Genomic DNA, 20,642 nt, shown 5'->3' with positions numbered 1-20,642 from the left:
TCGGGGCCGGGCCATGGAACGATGCCCATGCCACATTCCATGGAGGCGCCGATGGTTGTCAGGCAAAGGGTAACAAATTCATTTCATGGCTCACAAAATTCATAGAACAAAGTCTGATTCTACTGGGTCATGCAGCAAATCCAACTCAAGTTAGCCATGCGTTAGAGCCTAGTTGAATCATATGCATCTATTTGGACTTCAGTGAGTTATTATATATATTGGCGCTACGATTCAATGTATTCCTTTCAAACCTACACATTTTGAGGTGAAGACCATGCTTTAAAAAAAAAAAAAAATGAAAAAGAAAAATCTACTTGGCTTACATATTGTCACTTTCTGCCCTACATGATCTCGCTATGAATTCACTTAACTTGGAATTCATGACCGAGCTTTATGTATGGTCTCCGAGCATCAATTATTTATCGATCTTTTTTTCTTCATTATTTGAAGAATTATTGTTGGAGAAAGAAATAACCAAATTAGTTATTTCAGACACTTTGATGAAGCCTCAATTTTCTAATATAAAACCTTCAAATAAAAAGAGGAGTGGTGACGCATCTGTGCTTTACCCTTTTTATTTGGTAGGATTAACATATGTGAACCCCTTGTTAATGGGTTGAGATTTTTGAAAAAGATGACTAGATGAGAGATTGGCTGCCATCCGAATTTCATCAAAATCATTCGCTTATTCTTGCCTACGTTAACATTCCTATCAATATATATATTCGTCTAGAGACAGCCGGATCTTGTGCATCCAACCTACCATCTCAAACTCCTATCAAACATCATAAACATATATTTGAGTTCAAAGGGAGTAATTAAGTGATTCGAGTTTTCCTGACTTGTGTAGAGGGAGCATGTGGTATATTCAGATACAATGAGCCAAGGGTGTGGCCTCATGACAGCGGCCCAGTGCAACGTTCTGTTTAACGATGGCACAGGTTGTGTGGGTCATGCTTTGAGATCGAGTGCGTCAATGCCCCACAGTCATGCAAACCTGGTCAGCCTTCCATCTTTGTCACTGGCACCAACCAATGCCCTCCCAACTGGTACCTGCCTAGTGACAATGGTGGTTGGTGCAACCCCCCCTGCGTTCACTTTGATCTCGCAATGCCGGCCTACTGCCGAGTACAAGGCTGGAATTGTAGCTGTCCAATATTGCAGGTTAGACTTCTAATCTTTGATCATAATTTTCTATTTTTTTCTCCAACAAAAGAATAAAGAAGGAGTGTATCAGCATGATAAGCACAATATGTAATAATCTAGACAACTTCTACAACTCGTGTTGTAGATTATGTTGCCACAACATATCCTATCCATGTTTGTAACAATGTACTACTTTGTATCAAAAAGCACATCTTGTCAAGTGAATGGTTGATTGAGTAGTTGGTAAATGATGTCTAGGGGTTCCATGCCGGAGGCAAGGTGGGATCAGGTTCGCCATCACAGGTAACCGCTACTGCAACTTATTCTTGTGTGGAACGTCGATGGCGCTGGAGATGTCCTGTAAAAGGAAACAAGCTGGGGTGGACGCCGATGTAGCGAAACTGGGGTCAGTACTGGGAGAGTGGTGAGGACTAAACTGGGCAATCCTTGTCATTCGGAGTTATGACAAGTGACCGTCACAAATCGACCTCATTGGCATATCACCCTAAAAGATTGGCAGTTTGGCCAGACCTTCGAGGGCAAGAACTTCAAGGTCTAAGCTTGAATCCGCATACTAATCTTCAGAAATATCCAGTTCGTATTGCAACGTTGTCTCACTTATCTTCCTAGAAATGTCTTCTGAATTCAACTCTTGAAGAAAACGTTATATAAACACAATTTTTTTTTCTTTTTTTTGCCCAATCTTGACTTCTTTCAACTTATAAACATTTAATTCTGTGTTTCAGGGAAAAAAGAAGAGTAAATGAAAAAAAATACATATACCTGAGCTGCAATCGAAAGCTTATAAGAAAAAGAACTTGGGATCTGTTTGGTTGAGAGGGGAGCTTAGCTTTGGAATAGGACAGGAACGAGTGACTCCTATTTCGATAGTTTGGTTGGAGGGGATCCGATTTTGATTTTAAATTTAGAAAAAAAAAAAAAAAGAGAATGTCAGTCTCCCAAAACTCAATCCTAAATTGTCCATGGCATTTAAATTCGATTCCGATTGAATTAGGATTATTTCAAATTTTTATTTTAATTTTAATTTCAATTTAATTACGAACCAAATGCACCCCTGATCTTTTTGCAACTGGAATCAAAATACCAGTTAAATACATATAATAGACTACCAAAAAAAAAATTCTTGAGATGAAATAACTAAAAATATGGTAGTAGGAAACTCTCAACGGTCTACTCTCTTCTGCCTTCCCTTTCATTTCCTTCAATTTGAAAAAGAAAGAAAGAAAGAAAAAAAGACTTGGGGGCTTTGGCTGAGCAAATGAGTAATTAAATCGACTAGGGAAAAAAAAGCCGAAAAATATTCTAAGCAGCTAGTCTGATTTTGCCGGGGTTTGGACCATGCTGTCGTGCCACGTGTGTTTATGGTGGCCTTATGTCCATTATTTGCATTTTTAAAAACAAAATCCAATCCCCCTTAATTCCTTCCTCTCTCCGTCCCTACCTCTCATCTCTTCCAAGTTCTCCCCTTTACCTCCCCTGTTCCTCCACTCCTCTCCGATCCTTCCATGGCCTTAGCGGACATTTCTCCTTCCCATCCGAGAACCCAAACCCTTCCCTCCAACCTCGCTTCCAAGTTCGCAACCCCTCTTCACTTTTACAAGAATCGGCGATGCTCTGTTTTGCCTCCACTTCGCCGGACGCCGGGAATCCTCTGCTCCATAGCACCAAAGTGAGACCTTCTTCTCTTTCCTTTCTCTCAAAGTTTGCTTCTTTCTGTTCTTATCTCGCATTTGATTTATAATTTTCTGGTCGTTGTTTGGCAGCCAAGTCCAGGCTCCAATTGCCCCCGCCACCCCAGCTGACGCTGAGAAGAGGAGAGAATGCTTCGGTGTGTTCTGTACTACATATGACCTCAAGGCGGTAATTTTCGTGTTTACCTGGTTGCTTGGAGTGACCAATCTTGCTGTTTGATTGTCAATAAATGATCAAATGACAGGGATTTGGTGATTTTTCGTTCCAGATGAGTAAGTTTGTACATTTTGGGTTTGTCTGAAAAGAATATATGGGAAGGTTTATCACTTCCAAAGCACCGGTTATTAAATGATGGAAAATGTGCTGCTGATTTGATGTTGTACAGGCCACTCGAGAGTTGGTCTAGGTTGGATAATACTGCTGCATCATGTAATTAGTTTAAATCGGTAGAATCATGAAGGCATGATGCTTCTTATCAAGGTTGGTGGAGGAGTAAGTTGGGCAGCAAAGTTGTTTGCTGAAATTACTGATAAGAAGAACAGGGACAAGGAAAAAGGAGAAGGAAAAAGGTTTAGACTCTCATTCTTAGGTGTTATAGGTATCCAGCCTATTATCTAAAAGGATAAACATAAACAGAGTGGACAAAAGCATATACATGACCTTAGAATTGGTAATCTATGGGTCAAGGTGATTTGAGATTATCTACTCGTAGCAATAAAGTGATACAAGTTTTGGCTGTTTTATCAACTCTTCACTTTGGGTGACACTTTTCTCACATATGGATAGCGAGCTCTAAAAATACCTGTTGCTGGATGCAGGAAACATCAAAATTTTGTCACCTTTAGCCCTAAGTTTCATGTCATTTTCCAGTGCACTTTATTTTGTGGCTTGTGCTCTGCATTCAAAGTACAATACAGCTGCACATGCAACACGCAATTGAGTCTTTCAGTTTGTGTTGGGAATTCCAAACCCCTTAAATAATCTGGCATTTCTTGGTACACCAAAACAGAGACTTGTCTCATGTGCCTGTGCTTTGGCATGACTGGTGCACCTGAACTTGCATGTGTTTATATTTAGTTTGTTCACCTCATCAGCTCCGATATCATATGCATGTTATATGTGTCTGTAAAATGCACAAATAGGCCCTCATGCTATACACCTGCCATAACTTGGCCAGAAGAGAAGTGACATGCTTAAAGGGTAGCTAAGAAAGCTATATGAAAGCTGAATGCAGCAAGTGCATTATTTTCTTCTTCCCTCTTCCTTTTGTTCATTTTCTTTCCCCTCATCATATTCATTGCCAATGGTGCCGAAGTGAAAGATGATTCAGTTTAAGAGTGCAAAGTCTCTCTTCTTTTCATCTCCTAGAGAGGTGCCAAGAAGACCCCTTAATTACGGTTCGCTTTCTTTCCTCTCTTGAAGCAACAGTCTCTCTTGGATTCTTCTTTGTCCCGTTAAATTAGCAATAATGCACCTTTTTCAATATAAAGTAGAAATCCTCAAGAAGAAACCTTTGGCATCCACCAGGAAGGATTATCAGTTCACGTGATCCTTCTTTGTTCTCAGTGTTGGTCTTACTCTTATAAATACAGGTTATGAACTTTTCTTCTTTGGTTGTGCTTCTCAACTTGACCTAAATGGCTCGAGGGATAAATAAGCTATTTTAAATCAAGCACACTTGACCTTCACAAGATAAAGTGACAATTTTCATAAATATGACTGATCTTGATTTAGGTATGAATCAGAAAATGATATATACTTTCATTCCCTAGAATCAAACTTTTCATGAGATTGACAGTGCAACTATGAGTTTGATCTGACCTTTTAAATCATATTAATTCTTATTTTGATATTTTTTTTCCTGATGTTCTATAGGATGAGAAGACAAAGTCATGGAAAAGTTTAATTAATATTGCAGTTTCAGGTGCAGCTGGAATGATATCTAACCATTTACTTTTCAAAGTAAGGAGTCCACCCTTTACTTCCCCCCTTTAATATTGCCTAGGTTTTCAAGTTACAATGCAATGCATTAGGTTTCCTTATTGCTTATCATATGTTATAAGAAAAATCCTTGTATTAGTAGTATTGTCTATGTTATTGTAATCTATCCTTCACTAGGGCCTCAATTTTCCTGGATCTTATTTCTAAAATTAGAAAACATATTAGCTAATAATGTATAAGGTTAATATGTTACTGTGCTATCTCTTGCTCAAAACAGCCAAAGTGGATATGGAGAAAAAAGGATTTCTAGTTTCTATGATATTATCATTTTGAAATCATTCATTTTTTTTTTCCAGGGCATGCCATATGTGTACTCTACGTTGATGAGTTGGCTCTGTTTGTGGTAGTTCTATTAAAATTGCACAAAAAAACTCCTGCGGACTGTTGTAATGATCCATGAAGTTTTATATGTTGACCTTAATGGCTCACTAACATTGTATTCTCTATATCTTTATTTTAGCATAAAACTTACTTGGACAAAAAGATGAGGAACATACATCAATTCCTTTTGTATCTGTATGTTGCGGCCAACTCCTTTTCGCCTGTCGCCGGTGAAGAGCACCTACAAAATCAAGTCCTCACAGACCGGAGTTATGTCTAGCGGGGACTCTCCGATGCTTAAATCAGAGCGGAGTTGGTGAACAGCTAATCAAAAAGTTAGTGTGGTAGAGTCTTAGCCCAAAATTGGCTTACCCGTGTTGTTTGTTTATCTCTCTTTTTATAAATGATTCTGATGTAACCGTGAGCACGTGGTCTCGCTTTTTATGCTGCTAAATTATCGAGCTATAATTGTGGAGTTAGTGGGTTGTTTATTCCCACTAATGGCCGTGATACGTAATTAATAACCGTTCATAACGGTTAGCGTATGTTGAGCAGATAAGCCGGCTGCATGTCGGTAATACTGATAAGTCGGTAGAAGATCCGAATGTCCATCGGCTGGTAGCTTTGATATGTCGATGATTTTCGATCGGAGGTTAATTAAGTCATCTGTTGTTGGTCGATAATAGTCGACTGTTGGTCGGTCAGCCAACTGTGAGTCGGCATAATATGTTCATTCGGCTAATGTAGAGTCGGAGTCGGAGGTCGGTTGTATTGCCCCTATAGTTATCCTCCACTTCCAAGTCCAAAGTGATCCGACGTGTATATTATTACATGGTCTGTCATGTTGGACAATGGGAGTCTTTATGTGTTGCCTCGAGCCCCGACTTGACTGCTAGTTGAGAATTCTCCGACTGTTTTGTCGTTTCGATGGCTGTAAAATCATTATTGGACTGTCATATCGATAGGACGATTCGATATCAGACGTTTGTATCGGACGTCGTTTCAGAAAGATAATTCGGTGCCAGACGATATGATCCTGACTAGTAGATTTTGGCCATGTATCTGAATGTCATTGGATCGGAGCTGTTCACGTGGATGACGGTGAGGTGGCACGATCAAGAGCAGGTGCATCGAATCGTCCGATCAATGGTCGGTCCGGATGTTACCACGTATCGTTATCTGATGAGACTCTGATTTGATCGCTTTCATCCTGGCCGTTGAGGAATCCTATATATATAAGGTCGCTTTCGATCAAATTTTTACTTTGCATTTTATCTTCTGCTGCAGAAACTCTACCGGAAAGTCGTCCCAGCATAAAAAAACTCCAGTCTTTTCCTTCGTCTTTCTTTTTGGTTTTCAGGTTAAGTCTTTGTCCTTGGGTCCATCTTCTTTTTGATTTTCTTTCGTTTTCTTCTCCAATGGTTAGGGCCTCTTCTTCTCAGGGTAGTCGGTCGGAGAATCCGACCTACGACTTTCCATCGGGTCCGGAAGTAGAGGCTTCTTCACTTTCTGAACTGAATGTTGAGCGGCTTCGGAAACAATATCGTATCCCGTAGCAATATCAACTTTTTGCGTCTGGTGTCGATGGTCGGGTGAACTCCCCTCCTTCGGGTCAGGTGGCCTTCTATGTCGAAGTTCTTTGGATGGATCTTCAGTTTTCGATTCCGTAGTTCGTCAAGAATTTTCTGAACTATTATGGTTTCCGTCCCACTCAGCTGGCACCGAATTCGGTCCGGTTAATAATTAGTTTTTGTTGTGTTGGTTAATACCGATCGAGCCTCGTCCTTCTCTTTTTCATTCCTTTTTTGTTCTCCGTCTCCATCCAAAGGCCAAAGGTTGGTGGTTTTTCAACCCAAGAAAGGGTCTTTCTTTCATTACCGATCTTCCATCGTCTATTCATGGATGGAAGAATCAGTTCTTCTTTGCTGCTTCCTCTCTTCCCTGAGGCTTTTCTTCATGCTAGGGCGATCCAAGGACCGACCCCAACGATAACAATCAGGTGGAGGTCGGCGATTGGGAGGACTTCCACCGGTTGAAGGACATGGTGGTCCCACTGCAGAGAGCTGATGACCGAACAAGCTCTCTACGATGCCGGTCTTAATTCGATCACCAATTTAGGTATAGCATAGTCGATCACTTTTATTTTTTTTTTGTTTGTTTTCTGAATTGTACTGACTTCTTTGTTCCGATCGCAGCTATGCAACCGAGGGCGCGAGTATCAACCGTCAATATTCGCCAGCATGCTGCCAAGAAGAGGGCAGCGGCATCCAAGGCTGGACCCTCTCGACCGCCGAAGAAGAGTCGGGCAACTACATCTGTGCCGGCGAGGGAACCCGACGTACCATCAGCATCGATTTTCGAGCCGATTCTGGGGCTGTCGGCTCCGACAGTGCTCCTCAACGTGCCGTCTGCTGAAGAGCGGCAAGAGAAGACAGGGCTGCTGTAGCAACATTGGTAGCTCCATCAACTGAGGTTCGTGCCGAGGTGGAGGCCGCGGTTGAACCCGAACAATCAGCGGCTACGCCAGTCGCTCCCCCAGTGGGGCTCTCACAGGCACAGTCAAGCTCCAGCTTCCTCGTATTTTCAAATGCGAGACCACCGACAGAAGATCGAGGGAAGGCACTGGCGATTTCGACGAATGATGCAACGTCGATGGGTCATACGGTTCACTGTGACATCAGTGTCCTAGGATGAGTCGGTCTTGGTCAATCCGACATTGGCCAGGCGGCTCATCCAAGCTGTTCTTCTCCCGACCGATCAGGAGCACAGAAAGAGCAGAACTGTCGTCGAGATGTTCTTTTCTTTTTACCCGATGATACTCGGGGTAAGATTTCCTTCGCTTTTTTTTTTGTAATCTGATCCGACTTGTCCTCTGATTGTAGTTGGTACATGACATGTTTGATCTACAGGCCGGCTACGAAAAAGTTGCCAACTTTCGTCGGACATGGATGAATAAAGTGGCGGCCGCCAATGCTGAGAAGGCGACTACCCTTGAGCAACTTCAGGCGGCGGTCGAACGGGAGGTGAAGCTTCAAGAGGAAGTCTCCCGTCTGTCCGCCGACCTTGAATCCTCTAGAGTTGAACTTGAGTTGGCTTGTCAAAATACTTCGGCTCTTGAATTGTGGATTAAAAGCAAGAAACATTCCATCCACCGACTTCGACGAGAAAGAGACGGGTGCATCCTTGAACTCGAAGCCGAACGTGGACGACATCGAGCCAGCCTGAAAAGATTGGCACTGGCCGATGAGGAATCGGCATCTGCAAAAGCTGATGCAGAGTTGGCTAGGGCGGAAGCAGAGTCGGCAAAGGAGGCCCTGAACCGAGCAATCGAGGATTTCAAGAATTCAGAAGAGTTCAAAGAAGAGATCTTTGAAGGCGGATTCGCTTCCTACTACGTCGGGTACGAGGACGGCGGAGATGCGGTCGAAAAATTATATCCAGACTTTGACTTGAGCAGCATTGTCCCTCCAGTATCAGAAGATGGAGCTGCTGAAGAAGAAAAAGATGCACCGACTCAAGATGGAGCATCGACAGCACCAGAAATTGTCCAAGTCTCAGATGCTACACCGGAGCAAAGAGATGGAGACTGCGACTGATGATCGGTGCAATTTTGTTTTCTTTTTGTAATCAAATACTTATACTCGGACTTCGGTCCAATTTTGTAATCTTCTCTTTCAAATGAATGAAAAGAATTTTTCTAAATATAAATTCTCTTCTATGTGTTTGTAATGTTGTAGAGTAATCATTTAACTATCGAATATCAATCGGTAAACTGAACGTTCGATAGTACTTGTAGAATCGTTCATTAGTCGGATATCCATTTGACATACTTTGAAGCATTAGGGTAAATGGTAATAAGCCGAATACCCTACCTTCGATCTTAGTCGGTTTAGTACGTTAAGTTAGTTGATAATCGATGGCAAGTCGAAAATTCTTCGATCGATTGTAGTCAAGTTGGTATAATTTCAATCTGACCTTGGTCGTATTGGCATAGCATTCCGCTTAGTTAAGACTAAGTCAGCATAATAGTCATTTGACAATGATCGGCTTTTACAGTGAAAAGTCGGGATATGTTCAGTACTGAGACACAGTCGGTATTGTGGCTTTTACAATGAAAGCCGGAGTATAATTGATATGTCGGTTTTTACAGTGGAAAATCGAAATATAGTCGATAGTCGATGAATTGACCGTCCATCTGTCGATCTATTATCACTTTATAGGTGACTGAAACTTATAATTCTGAAATTCAATGTTTCATTCTGAATAATATATATACGGACAACTTTATTGATAATATATTTTCAAGTTGTCTGCATTCCATGTTCGGAGAATGGTTATTCCCTCCATAGTTTCTAACCGATATGCGTCCGATCGAAGTGTCTTTGTTATTCTATAGGGTCCTTCCTAGTTCGGAGATAATTTTTCTTGGTCAAGAGGTCTTGAGACTTCTGCTTTCCGTAAGACCAGATCTCCAGGACGGAAGACCTTCGGTTTAACTTTTGCATTGTAATACCAGGCTATCCTTTGCCGATAAGCTGTCATCCGAAGTTGAGCTTGCTGTCAGACTTCTGGAAGTAGATCTAGATCGGCTCTTCGACATTCGGAATTGCTCGGCTCACTGTATTGCTCAACCCTTGTTGAAGGTAATCCGATCTCAAGTGGGATCATCGCTTCTGTTCCATTGGCTAAATTGAACGGCGATTCTTCTGTTAGTATACGAGGAGTCGTTCGGTATGCCCATAAGATAGGATATAGTTCTTCTATCCAGAGGTCTTTAGCTTCATTCAGTCTGATTTTGAGTCCATGCAGAATTGTTCGGTTGGTTACTTCCACCTTTTCATTAGATTGTGGATGACCGACTGATATGAATTTGTGCGTAATATGAAACTTCGCACAGAACTCTTTAAAGTTCTGATTGTCGAATTGTCGATCATTGTCAGTGATGATGGTGTGTGGTAAACCGAATCTGCATATGATTGATTTTTGAATGAAGTTCTCCATCTTACTCTCAGTGATTTGTGTCAGAGGTTCAGCTTCTACCCATTTGGTGAAGTAGTCGATGGCGACTACTATGAACTTTCTCTGACCAGATATTGGAAGGAAAGGACCAAGTATATCAATCTCCTGTTGTGCGAAGGGCCATGACGCAGCAATTAATGTTAACTGACTTGCCGGTTGGTGTTGTATATTTGCATATCTCTGACATGGTTCATACCTTCGGATAAATTTAGCCGCATCTTTCTTCATGATAGGCTAATAATATCCTTGTCGTAGGATCTTGTAAGCTGGAGCTTTGCCCTCGAAGTGATTTCTACAAATTCCTTCATGAACCTTCCTGAGTGCATAATCGGCATCTGTCGGTCTCAAATACTTCAGTAAGAAAAAAGAGAACGATCTTTTGTATGGATAACCATTCATCAAAATATATTGAAAGGCCGTCCATCTAAGTTGTTTGGCTTCTGAGAGATCCACAGGGAGAGTCCCATCAGTCAAGTACTAGACAATCGGATCCATCCAGCTTGAATCATCAGTGAGTTGTAGTATTTCCTCGATTTTATCAATACTTGGCTGTTCGAGGCATTCGACGAATGTCTGACCCAGCGAGTTAAAGGAAGTAGTTGTGAGTCATGAAAGTATGTCGGCTCGAGCATTTTCTATTTTTGAGATGTGAAATATCTCAAAATATTTTAAGATTTAGGTAAGATCTTTCACTTTCTGAAAGTACTTAATAGGATCTCAGACTTCAAACTCATCCTTAACCTGTCCAGCAATCAAGTGTGAGTCGGTGAAGACCTTCAGATCATTGATATCGAGCTTCTTGATAATTTTTAAGCCAGCTAAGAGTGTTTTATATTCGGCTTGATTATTCGAAGCTTTAAAATTGAATCAAATGGCGTATTCGGTAATAATCCCTTCAGAATTTGTAAGGATGAGACCAGCTCCACTGCTTTGTGCATTAGATGCTTCATCAATATGTAGCACCTATACCGACGTCGAGTCGGATTCAGGAGTCGTGGTCTATTTTATTTTGTCATCAGCTCGTCTTCAGATTTATTATTAGATATTGTATATTCGACGGTGAAGTCGGCCAAAACTTGCATCTGCATTGATGGCCGTGGGCGATATTGTATATCAAATTCATCAAGCTTTATTGCCCACTTTGCCATTCGATCCAATGTATCAGGTCGATGCAGGATTGCCTTCAATGGCTGGTCTGTCAAGACAACGATCGGGTGTGCTTGAAAGTACGGGCGAAGTCGTTGCGATGATCTAATTAAAGCGTAGATCATTTTCTTCGCTTTTAAATATCTCACTTCAGCATTGTGAAGCACCTTGCTGGTGTAGTAGATCGATTGTTGAATTTGGCTTTCATCTTCTTGGACGAGTACCGAACTGCAGGATTCCGTTGAAATTGTTAAGTAGAGATACAGAGTTTCTCCCTCCTTCGGTTTTGTCAGTAGTGGTGAAAAAGCAAGATATTTTTTCAGATCTTCGAAGGACTATCGACATTCATCTGACCATATGAAGTCGTTCGATTGCCTCAAGGTCTTGAAGAAAGACAAGTATCTTTCTGTCGACTTTGAAATGAATCGACTGAGTGCGGCAATTCTTCCATTGAGTTGTTGTATCTCTTTCTTTCAACTTAGGTGCTTCATGTTGATGATAGTCTTTATCTTTTCGAGATTGACCTTGATTCCTCGTTGTGACACAAAAAATTCAAGAAATTTTTCGGAAGTCACTCCAAATGCACACTTAGTCGGATTCAACTTCATCTGATGTCGTCGAAGTGTGCTGAAAGTTTCCTTCAGGTCTCGAACATGATCTGAAGTTTGAGAGCTTTTCACTAGCATATCGTCCACATAAATTTTTATGTTTCGCCCGATCTGTGTCTTGAAGATTTTATTGACAAGCACTTGATAAGTGGCTCCGATATTTTTTAAATCGAAAGGCATTACTTTATAGCAGTATATGCCCTTGTCGGTTACGAAGGCTGTGTGCTCATCTTCAGGTGCCATCCGAATCTGGTTATATCCAACGAAGGCATTCATAAAGCTCAAGAGTTGGTGTTCCGAAGTTGTATCAACTAATTGATCAATTTTTGGCAGAAGAAAACTGTCTTTTGGATAAGCTTCGTTCAAATTTGTGTAGTCGATGCAAATTCTTCATTTTTTATTGGCCTTTCTCACCATCACTATATTGGCGAGCCAATCAGGATAAGTAGCTTCCCTGATGAAGTCAGCTACGAGGAGCTTGTCGACTTCTTCGTCGATGATCTTCTGCCTTTCAGGAGCAAAAGATCTTTTCTTCTATCTCACCGGCTTGACCTTTGGGTCAATATTGAGTCGATGAGTTATTACTTTCGAAGAAATTCCTGACATGTCTGTTGTCGATCAAGCAAAAACATCAGCATTTACCCTCAGTAGATTTATTAATTGCTGCCGCTCCGAATTAGACAACTGCGATCCAATTTGGGCCGTCTTCTCAGGATCTTCTTCTTTTAATGAAATTGAAACTAGTTGTTCGGTCGGTTCACCCCTCTGTTCATTTTCTTTTTGGTCCAATTTATCAACGGATAAAGAGTCTTCAGGTTTATTATTTTGTGTGAAAACTAAGAAGCAGCGTCGAGCAAGTTGTTGATCTCCATGCATCTCTCCGACTTCATTTTTTGTCGGAAATCAGACTAATAAATGATATGTCGAGACTACTGCTCTCAGGACATTAAGTCAAGATCATCCGAGTATGGCATTATAAGCCGAAGGAACTCGGACAACTATGAATGCCAAGAGTACAGTACTCTGTTGTGGTTCAGTTCCTATGGTTAAGGAAAGAGTAATTTTTCCTTCCACAGTAACAGCATCTCCAGTGAAACCAACCAATGACGTCGAGACTCTTCTAAGTCGATCAGTCGATAGTCGCATTCAGGAAAAAGTCGAGTAAAACAAAATATCTGTTGAGCTTTCATTATCTATAAGAATTCTTTTTACATCATAATTAGCTATCGTTGTCGAAACAACGACAGCATCATCATGGAGATTTTGAATTCTTCGAACATCTTCTTCCGAAAAAGTAATTACATCGTCGAGTCGTCGTTTCTTCGTCGATTCTTCTTCGGAAGTTGCCCCCCAGTTTGGTTGCCCAGAGATCATGTTGATTACTCCTGCAGTCGATCGATTGTTGATAGTCTTCTCAGTTTGTGGCTGAGATTGTCGGTCAGCAGAAGGTTGAGTCGGTTGATCCCTTCGGAACTTCCTAAGATAGCCTCGTCGAATCTGGACTTTTAACTCGTCCCTGAACTGGATGCACTATTCGATATCATGACCATGATCACGATGGAACCGACAGTACTTCTTCCTATCTCGGCTCCTCGATGGTGCTTTCATTGGTGGGAGGTGTTGTAAGTATTCTACTCCTTTGATCTTCATCAGAATCTGCGCACGAAGAGCAAAGAGAGGAGTACAGGAGTCATACCTGTCATAGTTCGGCTTCGGACTCCATCGTCGAGGTGAAGCTCGCTCATTGACAGTCGACCTACTTGATTTGACCGGAGCTTCACTTTTCTTTTGTTTTTTCTTCTGATCTTTTTCGTCTGTTTGGCATCGATCAGAAGCAGCTTCATCCGCGCGAATATACTTGTACGCGCACTCCAAAAGTTCAGCATAGGTCCAGGAGAGAGTTTTATCTAAAAAGTAGGTGAATCTGGATCTCCTCATATCCCTCTTCATGGTCGATATAGTCATGTCTTCATTGAGGTCCCTAACCTCAAGCGTGGCTGTATTGAAATGAGCCACAAAGTCTCTCAGTGTCTTTTTCTCATCTTGCTTAATTGAGAAGAGACTGTCGGATGTCCGTGACGACCTTCGACTTGTGCTGAAGTGGATCACGAAAGAATGTTCAAGCTGCTTGAAAGAATTAATGCTCCCCGACTGAAGTCCGAAATACCAAGCTCGAGCAGCCTTTCGAAGAGTTGTCGAAAAGCCAATGTATAAGAGGACGTTGGTTGCCTCCTGGATCATCATAAGAGCCTTATAGCTTTTCAGATGGTCGATCGAATCGATGGAGCCATTGTATGACTCCAGCTGTGGCATCTTGAACCAAGAGGGAATCGGTTCATCCAAGATGCATCGAGAGAGAGGCTGAGCCATGTGAAAGTCGTAGTCGTTGGAAGACTTCCGATCTTCCACTTGAAGTCGGGCGAGCTGACGATCAATTTCTCGAAACTTGCATTCATAGTCGTTAAGACGTCGTTGCCGGAAAACTCCGAGGGTGGAACCCCCTGAAGAGTTCGAAGAAGGAAAAGCAGAAGGTGTCCGCGGCCGTTTTCCCTTCTTGATACTGTGCACGAGAAGGAGAGGAAGAACGCCGCGAATGATGGGTGGCACGGTGAGAGTGCTGAGAATGTGGTTGTCCATCTCGGTGGGAGTGTCGAGACAGTTGCTCCGGAGATGAAGAGGGCGAGCATCGCAAAGGACGGCGGCTGTGCCTAGACGGCACTGACTAAGCCACCGATTGCTCCATCGGTGGCTGCTGTTGCTGTTGGATTTGCTGCTGCTGGAGGCTTTGCACCGCCTCCGTCAAAACTTTCATTTGCCGCATGAGTGCAGCAATCTGTGCGTCCGTGATGACCACAGAACGCGAAGAACTGGGCTCTGCCACCGAAGGTGGGGGAGAAACGTCTTTCCGACGGGAGGACTACCTTGTCGATCCAGTCGAATGCTAAGCTCTAGTTCTCGGCATAGTTGATTGTAGTTTTTTCCCTACTTGGCGCGTCAATTTGTTGCGGCCAACTCCTTTTCGCCTGTCGTCGGTGAAGAGCATCTGCAAAATCAAGTCCTCACAGACCGGAGTTGTATCCGGCGAGGACCCTCCGATGCTTAAGTCAGAGAGGAGTTGGTGAACAGCTAATCAAAGAATTAGTGTGGCAGAGTCTTGGCCCAAAATTGCCTTATCCGTGCTGTTTGTAGATCAAGGATTACCCAAAGAGGTAAAGTGAACATTGGACCCGAAAAATCATTGGGCCAATGCCCATCATGAGCTTGTAGAGTAGCATAACGGATCAACACCCTTCTTAAGGTTGCCAGCACTGCCTCCTTTGTAATGTCTTCATTCTCACCTATTTTGACTGGGGGAAAAGTCACTACATTTGGGTTCTCCTTTTCAAACTGCATATCAAGAACCAAAAATCATATTAAGGAGCAAAGGATGTGATGAAAATAACACATTCTCAAAGCCTTAATTAAACACACATGCAAATGAAAGAAATCTCAACTTTACAATAAAAACACTCTTAATTTACTTCCATCATCAACAAACATGAACCAAATCTAGTCATGGCTAATCATGAAAATGAGTCTGATCCAGGTTAGGCTAGGGTTTACCAAAATTTTAAGTGACTGATGGACCAAAGTAACCCATTTGTTAATAGCAACATGCAACATACTCATCCTAGCTAAATTATGAGCACTTGATCTAATTCAAAATAAATTTCTACAATTTTGAATCATCTCTAGATCTATGTTTTTCGTATTCTTGCTAGATCTCTGTTACCTAACGGAAGATGCTTTCTATGACCAAGCCCACCATGTTGCAACTGGACTTTATATCATTGTTAATATGTCTTTTTTTTGTTATGCCAGTAACCAGGCAAGTGAAATGCACCTTTAAGGAAAAGTGAAGAGAAAATGCGTGATCCCGCTTTTTACACCACTAAATTATTGGGCTATAATTGTGGAGTTAGTGGGTAGTTTATTCCCACTAATGGCCGTGACACGTAGTTGATTACCATTCATTAACGGTTAGGGTATGTTGAGCAGATAAGCCGACTGTATATCGGTAATACTGATAAATCGGTAGAAGATCCGAATGTCCATCGGCTGGTAGCTCTAATATACCGATGGTCTTCGGTCGAAGGTTAATTAAGTCATCTGTTGTTGGTCGGTCAGCCGACTGTTGGTCGGTCAGCCGATTGTGAGTCGGTATAATATGTTCATTCAGCTGATGTAGAGTCGGAGTCGGGGGTCGGTTGTATTGCCCCAACACTGTAGATACAACTGTCTTAAAAAGTAAAATCATAGATATGTAGATATATCTACAATACGTTAATAGTTGGCATTCCCATACTTCCAACTATATCAGTATTAGGTCCTATGTGCTAGACTTTCATGCACTAGGAAACTAATTTAAAGGCATTGTCATGTGTATGAATCTCACAGCTCATTAAGATCGGGGCTTTGCTTTACATGAAGAGTTTAACAGGAAAAGAGAAAAATATAATATAAAAGTCTCTATGGAGCAATAAGGTAGATGCTTAGAAGGTTCAGTTTACTTATGAATTAGATCAGTAAAGCTGATAGCAAATAAGTTTGAAAAGGACAGGCTGGTTATGGTCATGGTCCTTGGAGCAACAGTAACATACCCAATTATCTGAATGCTACCGTTGTATACTGGTGTTATATCTACATATCAACTTAGCTTTCTAGCATAGCCTGTCTATAGGTAATAAATGATAAATTTAGAATCGATGAAAAACAATATAGTACCATATGATGAAGTTTCTTATGATTGTCTTATGTGTTTGTTTTTATGTTTTCCATATGTTTTGCTATGCATACCTGATGTCAAAGTTGAAGAGTATGCTGATGAACCTATTTGAAATTTCAGCTTGCATCTGGCGAAGTTTTTGGGTCAGAACAACCCATTGCTTTGAAATTGTTGGGATCCGAAAGATCATTTCAAGCTCTTGAAGGTAAGATTTATTTGATTGCAGTAATATGTCAAACAGATAACCCAGTTTTCATGTAGAATTTCTGTTTAGAAGCCATTAACTATACTATGAGGTTTGTTCTCTCATTCTTTCTTTTCTTTGTCTTTTTCCTTAACTTTGCCTTTACAACTGTAGGAGTGGCCATGGAGTTGGAGGACTCTCTGTATCCTCTGTTGAGGGAGGTAAACATAGGCATAGATCCTTATGAGGTGTTTCAAGATGCCGAATGGGCGCTCCTGATTGGGGCAAAGCCCCGTGGACCTGGAATGGAACGGGCTGGCTTACTGGATATTAATGGGCAAATTTTTGCTGAACAGGTGCTGTTTCTGATAAGTATTGTACCATGCGCCAATCATATGAACAGAGGGTGATCATTGCTATATTTTTCTTGCATATATTGATTCTTGGAATCAAATGAATTTCAGGGAAAAGCACTCAATGCAGTAGCATCCCGCAATGTCAAAGTGATGGTTGTTGGAAACCCATGCAATACAAAGTACAAGACATACATTTTATTTATTATAACTTCTATCTTTACAGATATGTGCCTTACTTAGTGCTATGCACATTGTCACCTCTGGTCTACTAAATATCTTCTCTGCAGTGCACTTATTTGTTTAAAGAATGCACCAGACTTACCTGCAAAAAATTTCCATGCCTTGACAAGATTGGATGAAAATAGAGCCAAATGCCAGGTGAACAGTTCTGCACATTGTGTGTACTGGTTCTTTAGCTGTAAATTGTAACTGCCTCTACCATTCATCAGATGATGATGAATCAAAAATTTTCTTCAATTTCTGCAGCTTGCCCTCAAAGCAGGTGTATTTTATGATAAAGTGTCGAACATGACCATATGGGGAAACCACTCAACCACTCAGGTCAAGGAATATTCTTATTATAGGGATGACTTTAAATTTTCATTTTCTAGGAATCTCCTACTACTTTTGAAGTAAATCAACTTTGGCCCTTTTTGTGTGTGTGTGGGGGGGGGGGGGAGCGGGCGTTGGGGTAGAGAACTTTTAAATTTTATTAAAGCAAAATGAAAGGTTATTGTAGAAAAAAGAACAGCTTTATGAAGTTAACAAATACATCTTTTTTTTCTAGCAGGTTCCTGATTTTTTAAATGCTAAAATTAATGGCATTCCTGTAAAGGAAGTTATCACTGATAGCAAGTGGTTAGAGGAAGAGTTCACAGAAAGAGTTCAGAAGGTACATACCGACCACAAAATGATATGATGTCATACAATCATTATTTCAATATTTATGCAAAGATGAATATCATAGTTCTGGAAGCATTTGTTTCGTTTACTAGTCAAAGCATGTTGCTTGATTTGCAGCGTGGAGGTGTGCTGATCCAAAAATGGGGAAGATCTTCTGCTGCATCAACTGCCGTGTCAATTGTAGATGCCATAAGATCTCTTATCACACCCACTCCCCCAGGGGATTGGTTCTCTTCAGGGGTAAATTTGGAGCCTACCCATCTCCATTAAAATTAAATTTTCCAGTACAAGTTGCATTAAGAAAAGATTAGTTTGTACACCTGCCATTTGTTTTGTTTTTACAGTAGTCGGCTTTTAGCATTCTAGACTCGAGAATTGTCAAGATGCACTTGTTGTGTAACTTCATCTTTTTAAAGAAAATACATTCAAATTTTTTTCATATCTTACTGTCAGATGTCAAGTATGAAATCAGAGTAGTGATGTACCTAATTGGGTTGAAGAGCCCTTATGTTCGATAAAATCAAGCTGGCATTCTTGGCTATGTATATTTCTCAGAGCCCAAAATAGTTATGAAACCCCAATAGAACTCTTGTATTATGACAAAATTCCCAGAGACAGTCCTCGCATATATCAGGATGTCAGGATTTAAATTTCTCTAGATATTACTTTATATATATATACAATCTTGATCTTTTTCACTGTAAATATTTGTAGTCTCACATTTTACATGGCATCCATAGGTTTATACCAACGGCAATCCTTATGGCATTGCGGAGGACATTGTGTTCAGCATGCCGTGTAGATCAGAGGTTGCTGGTTTTCAAAATCTAGTTCTTATACTGCTTAGCTTTCACTGAGAAGCGTCTCTGACAAGCTTGCCATTATTTATCAGGGAAATGGTGATTATGAACTAGTCAAGGAGGTAACTTTTGATGATTACCTCTGGAAACGTATAAAAAAGGTATGGTTTACTTCAAAGTTTAAACACCTGCAAGACGCTCAATCTATCGGAGTTGCATATCTTGTGTATCTAAGCTTGCAATCTGTACAGACTGAAGCTGAGTTGCTTGCTGAGAAAAGATGTGTAGCCCATCTTACTGGAGAGGTACGCAATTTATTTGTGCAGCATCTTGGATGATAACAGTCATGGTAGGCATCTAAGACAGGTACTGTTGTGTGCTGTTTCCCAGGGTAATGCATTTTGTGATCTTCCGGAGGACACTATGCTCCCTGGAGAGCAGTAAGATTAGTGAGACACCACATTTAATAATCTGGTGGATAAACTATTGGGAGGAGTAGAAGGCCATCGAAAGCTGCTTATTGCTATGATTCGCTTATATATAAGCGGCCATGTGGCTTCATTCTAAATTGCAGCTTTTCTACTACAAAATTATGGGTGTTCTGCTACCATTTGCCTCCTGGGATGCACATGAAAGGAAGCAAGGATGGCTGTGATTTCCCAGAAAGATATTTTCTATCATTTATGTAATTTATACAAATGTAATACAGCTTTTGGGAGGAATGCTTCTCTTGTTTCTCTCATATCAAAATATAAATTAATGAATGATATGTATTTATGAAAGATGGGACTGGCTATAGATGTGGAAAGAGCAGTGGCCGGTGAATGTGTGTTGGAGAGATATTTGGTCACAAAATAATATGGAATAAATAAAAGGCAAGAGAAGCCACAGTCAAAAGCCTTTTATATTGTATGGTTGTATAACTTTATGATGATGGTGGTTTAATTTGTCAAACCTACTAGGTATTTTATGTGGTGAACAGTGAACTGGTGACCGTATTGCTGAGCTTAGGTTACACCCAGCAGTCAGCCCAAGTGAGATTGAATGTCTTTGCAAATTAAGTCGACCATGCCAGGAATCCATGTAGGCAAGCTGGATTTCGTTTCCAACATTTCATTTCTTTTCTGTAGATATATGTGACCGAGTCATCAGGTTTGTAAGCCAACTGCAATTGAAAGGTGGATTTGGAGGTTTCGTTGCGAATTGCATCATAGCTAACGGCCTCGACATGATTATTTATGTAGATGTATATCAGCTGTCTTGCTAAAAATAATGAATTTTCTGCTCGCAGTAAGTCTGTCAAGAGCATAGGCAGGTAGATACATGGACATGAAGGGCTTAATTCCAGCACGGTGATGTGGAGGCAAGTTTGTCCTCTAACGTTCCTGCATTTTTAATCGTATCATGTTATGTCTGCTTTTACTGTTGACTTATATGTTCGTTTTGCCCTCATCCTTCCAACTGGTTGTTTTGATTATTTGTGACAGGATAAATGTATCTCCAAAGGCCTAGTTGGGTGTATAGACTGAAAATTCTATTGGATTTATGAATTGGACGGTAAAACCAGTTAGATAATAGGCTTACAAGCTAGGATAGGTCTATATTTTTAACTAGCGGGATTAATTTTTTAGAGTGGGCTGGCCCAAATCTCATAGGTGAAAAAAGATATGTGGATTGGGC

The 20,642-nt window shown here is 41.0% G+C and overlaps 1 protein-coding gene across 1 annotated transcript; it reads left to right on the top strand.

Moving 5' to 3' along the window:
* The first annotated feature begins 2,587 nt into the window (after nt 1-2,587).
* LOC105055621 (malate dehydrogenase [NADP] 1, chloroplastic) lies at nt 2,588-19,869 on the top strand. The gene is made up of 14 exons (XM_010937512.4): nt 2,588-2,836; nt 2,931-3,027; nt 4,735-4,821; nt 16,840-16,924; nt 17,078-17,259; nt 17,368-17,438; nt 17,547-17,637; nt 17,746-17,820; nt 18,050-18,151; nt 18,280-18,402; nt 18,903-18,971; nt 19,055-19,123; nt 19,214-19,267; nt 19,353-19,869. The coding sequence occupies exons 1-14, from the start codon at nt 2,673-2,675 to the stop codon at nt 19,404-19,406; spliced, it is 1,323 nt and encodes a 440-aa protein (XP_010935814.1). The 5' UTR covers nt 2,588-2,672; the 3' UTR covers nt 19,407-19,869.
* Nucleotides 19,870-20,642: the final 773 nt, after the last annotated feature.

Source organism: Elaeis guineensis, chromosome 12 (genome assembly GCF_000442705.2).
Source record: "Elaeis guineensis isolate ETL-2024a chromosome 12, EG11, whole genome shotgun sequence".
Classification (NCBI taxonomy): Eukaryota; Viridiplantae; Streptophyta; class Magnoliopsida; order Arecales; family Arecaceae; genus Elaeis; species Elaeis guineensis.
The sequence above is the reverse complement of the archived record's forward strand: the minus strand, read 5'-3'. Positions and strand labels throughout refer to the sequence as shown.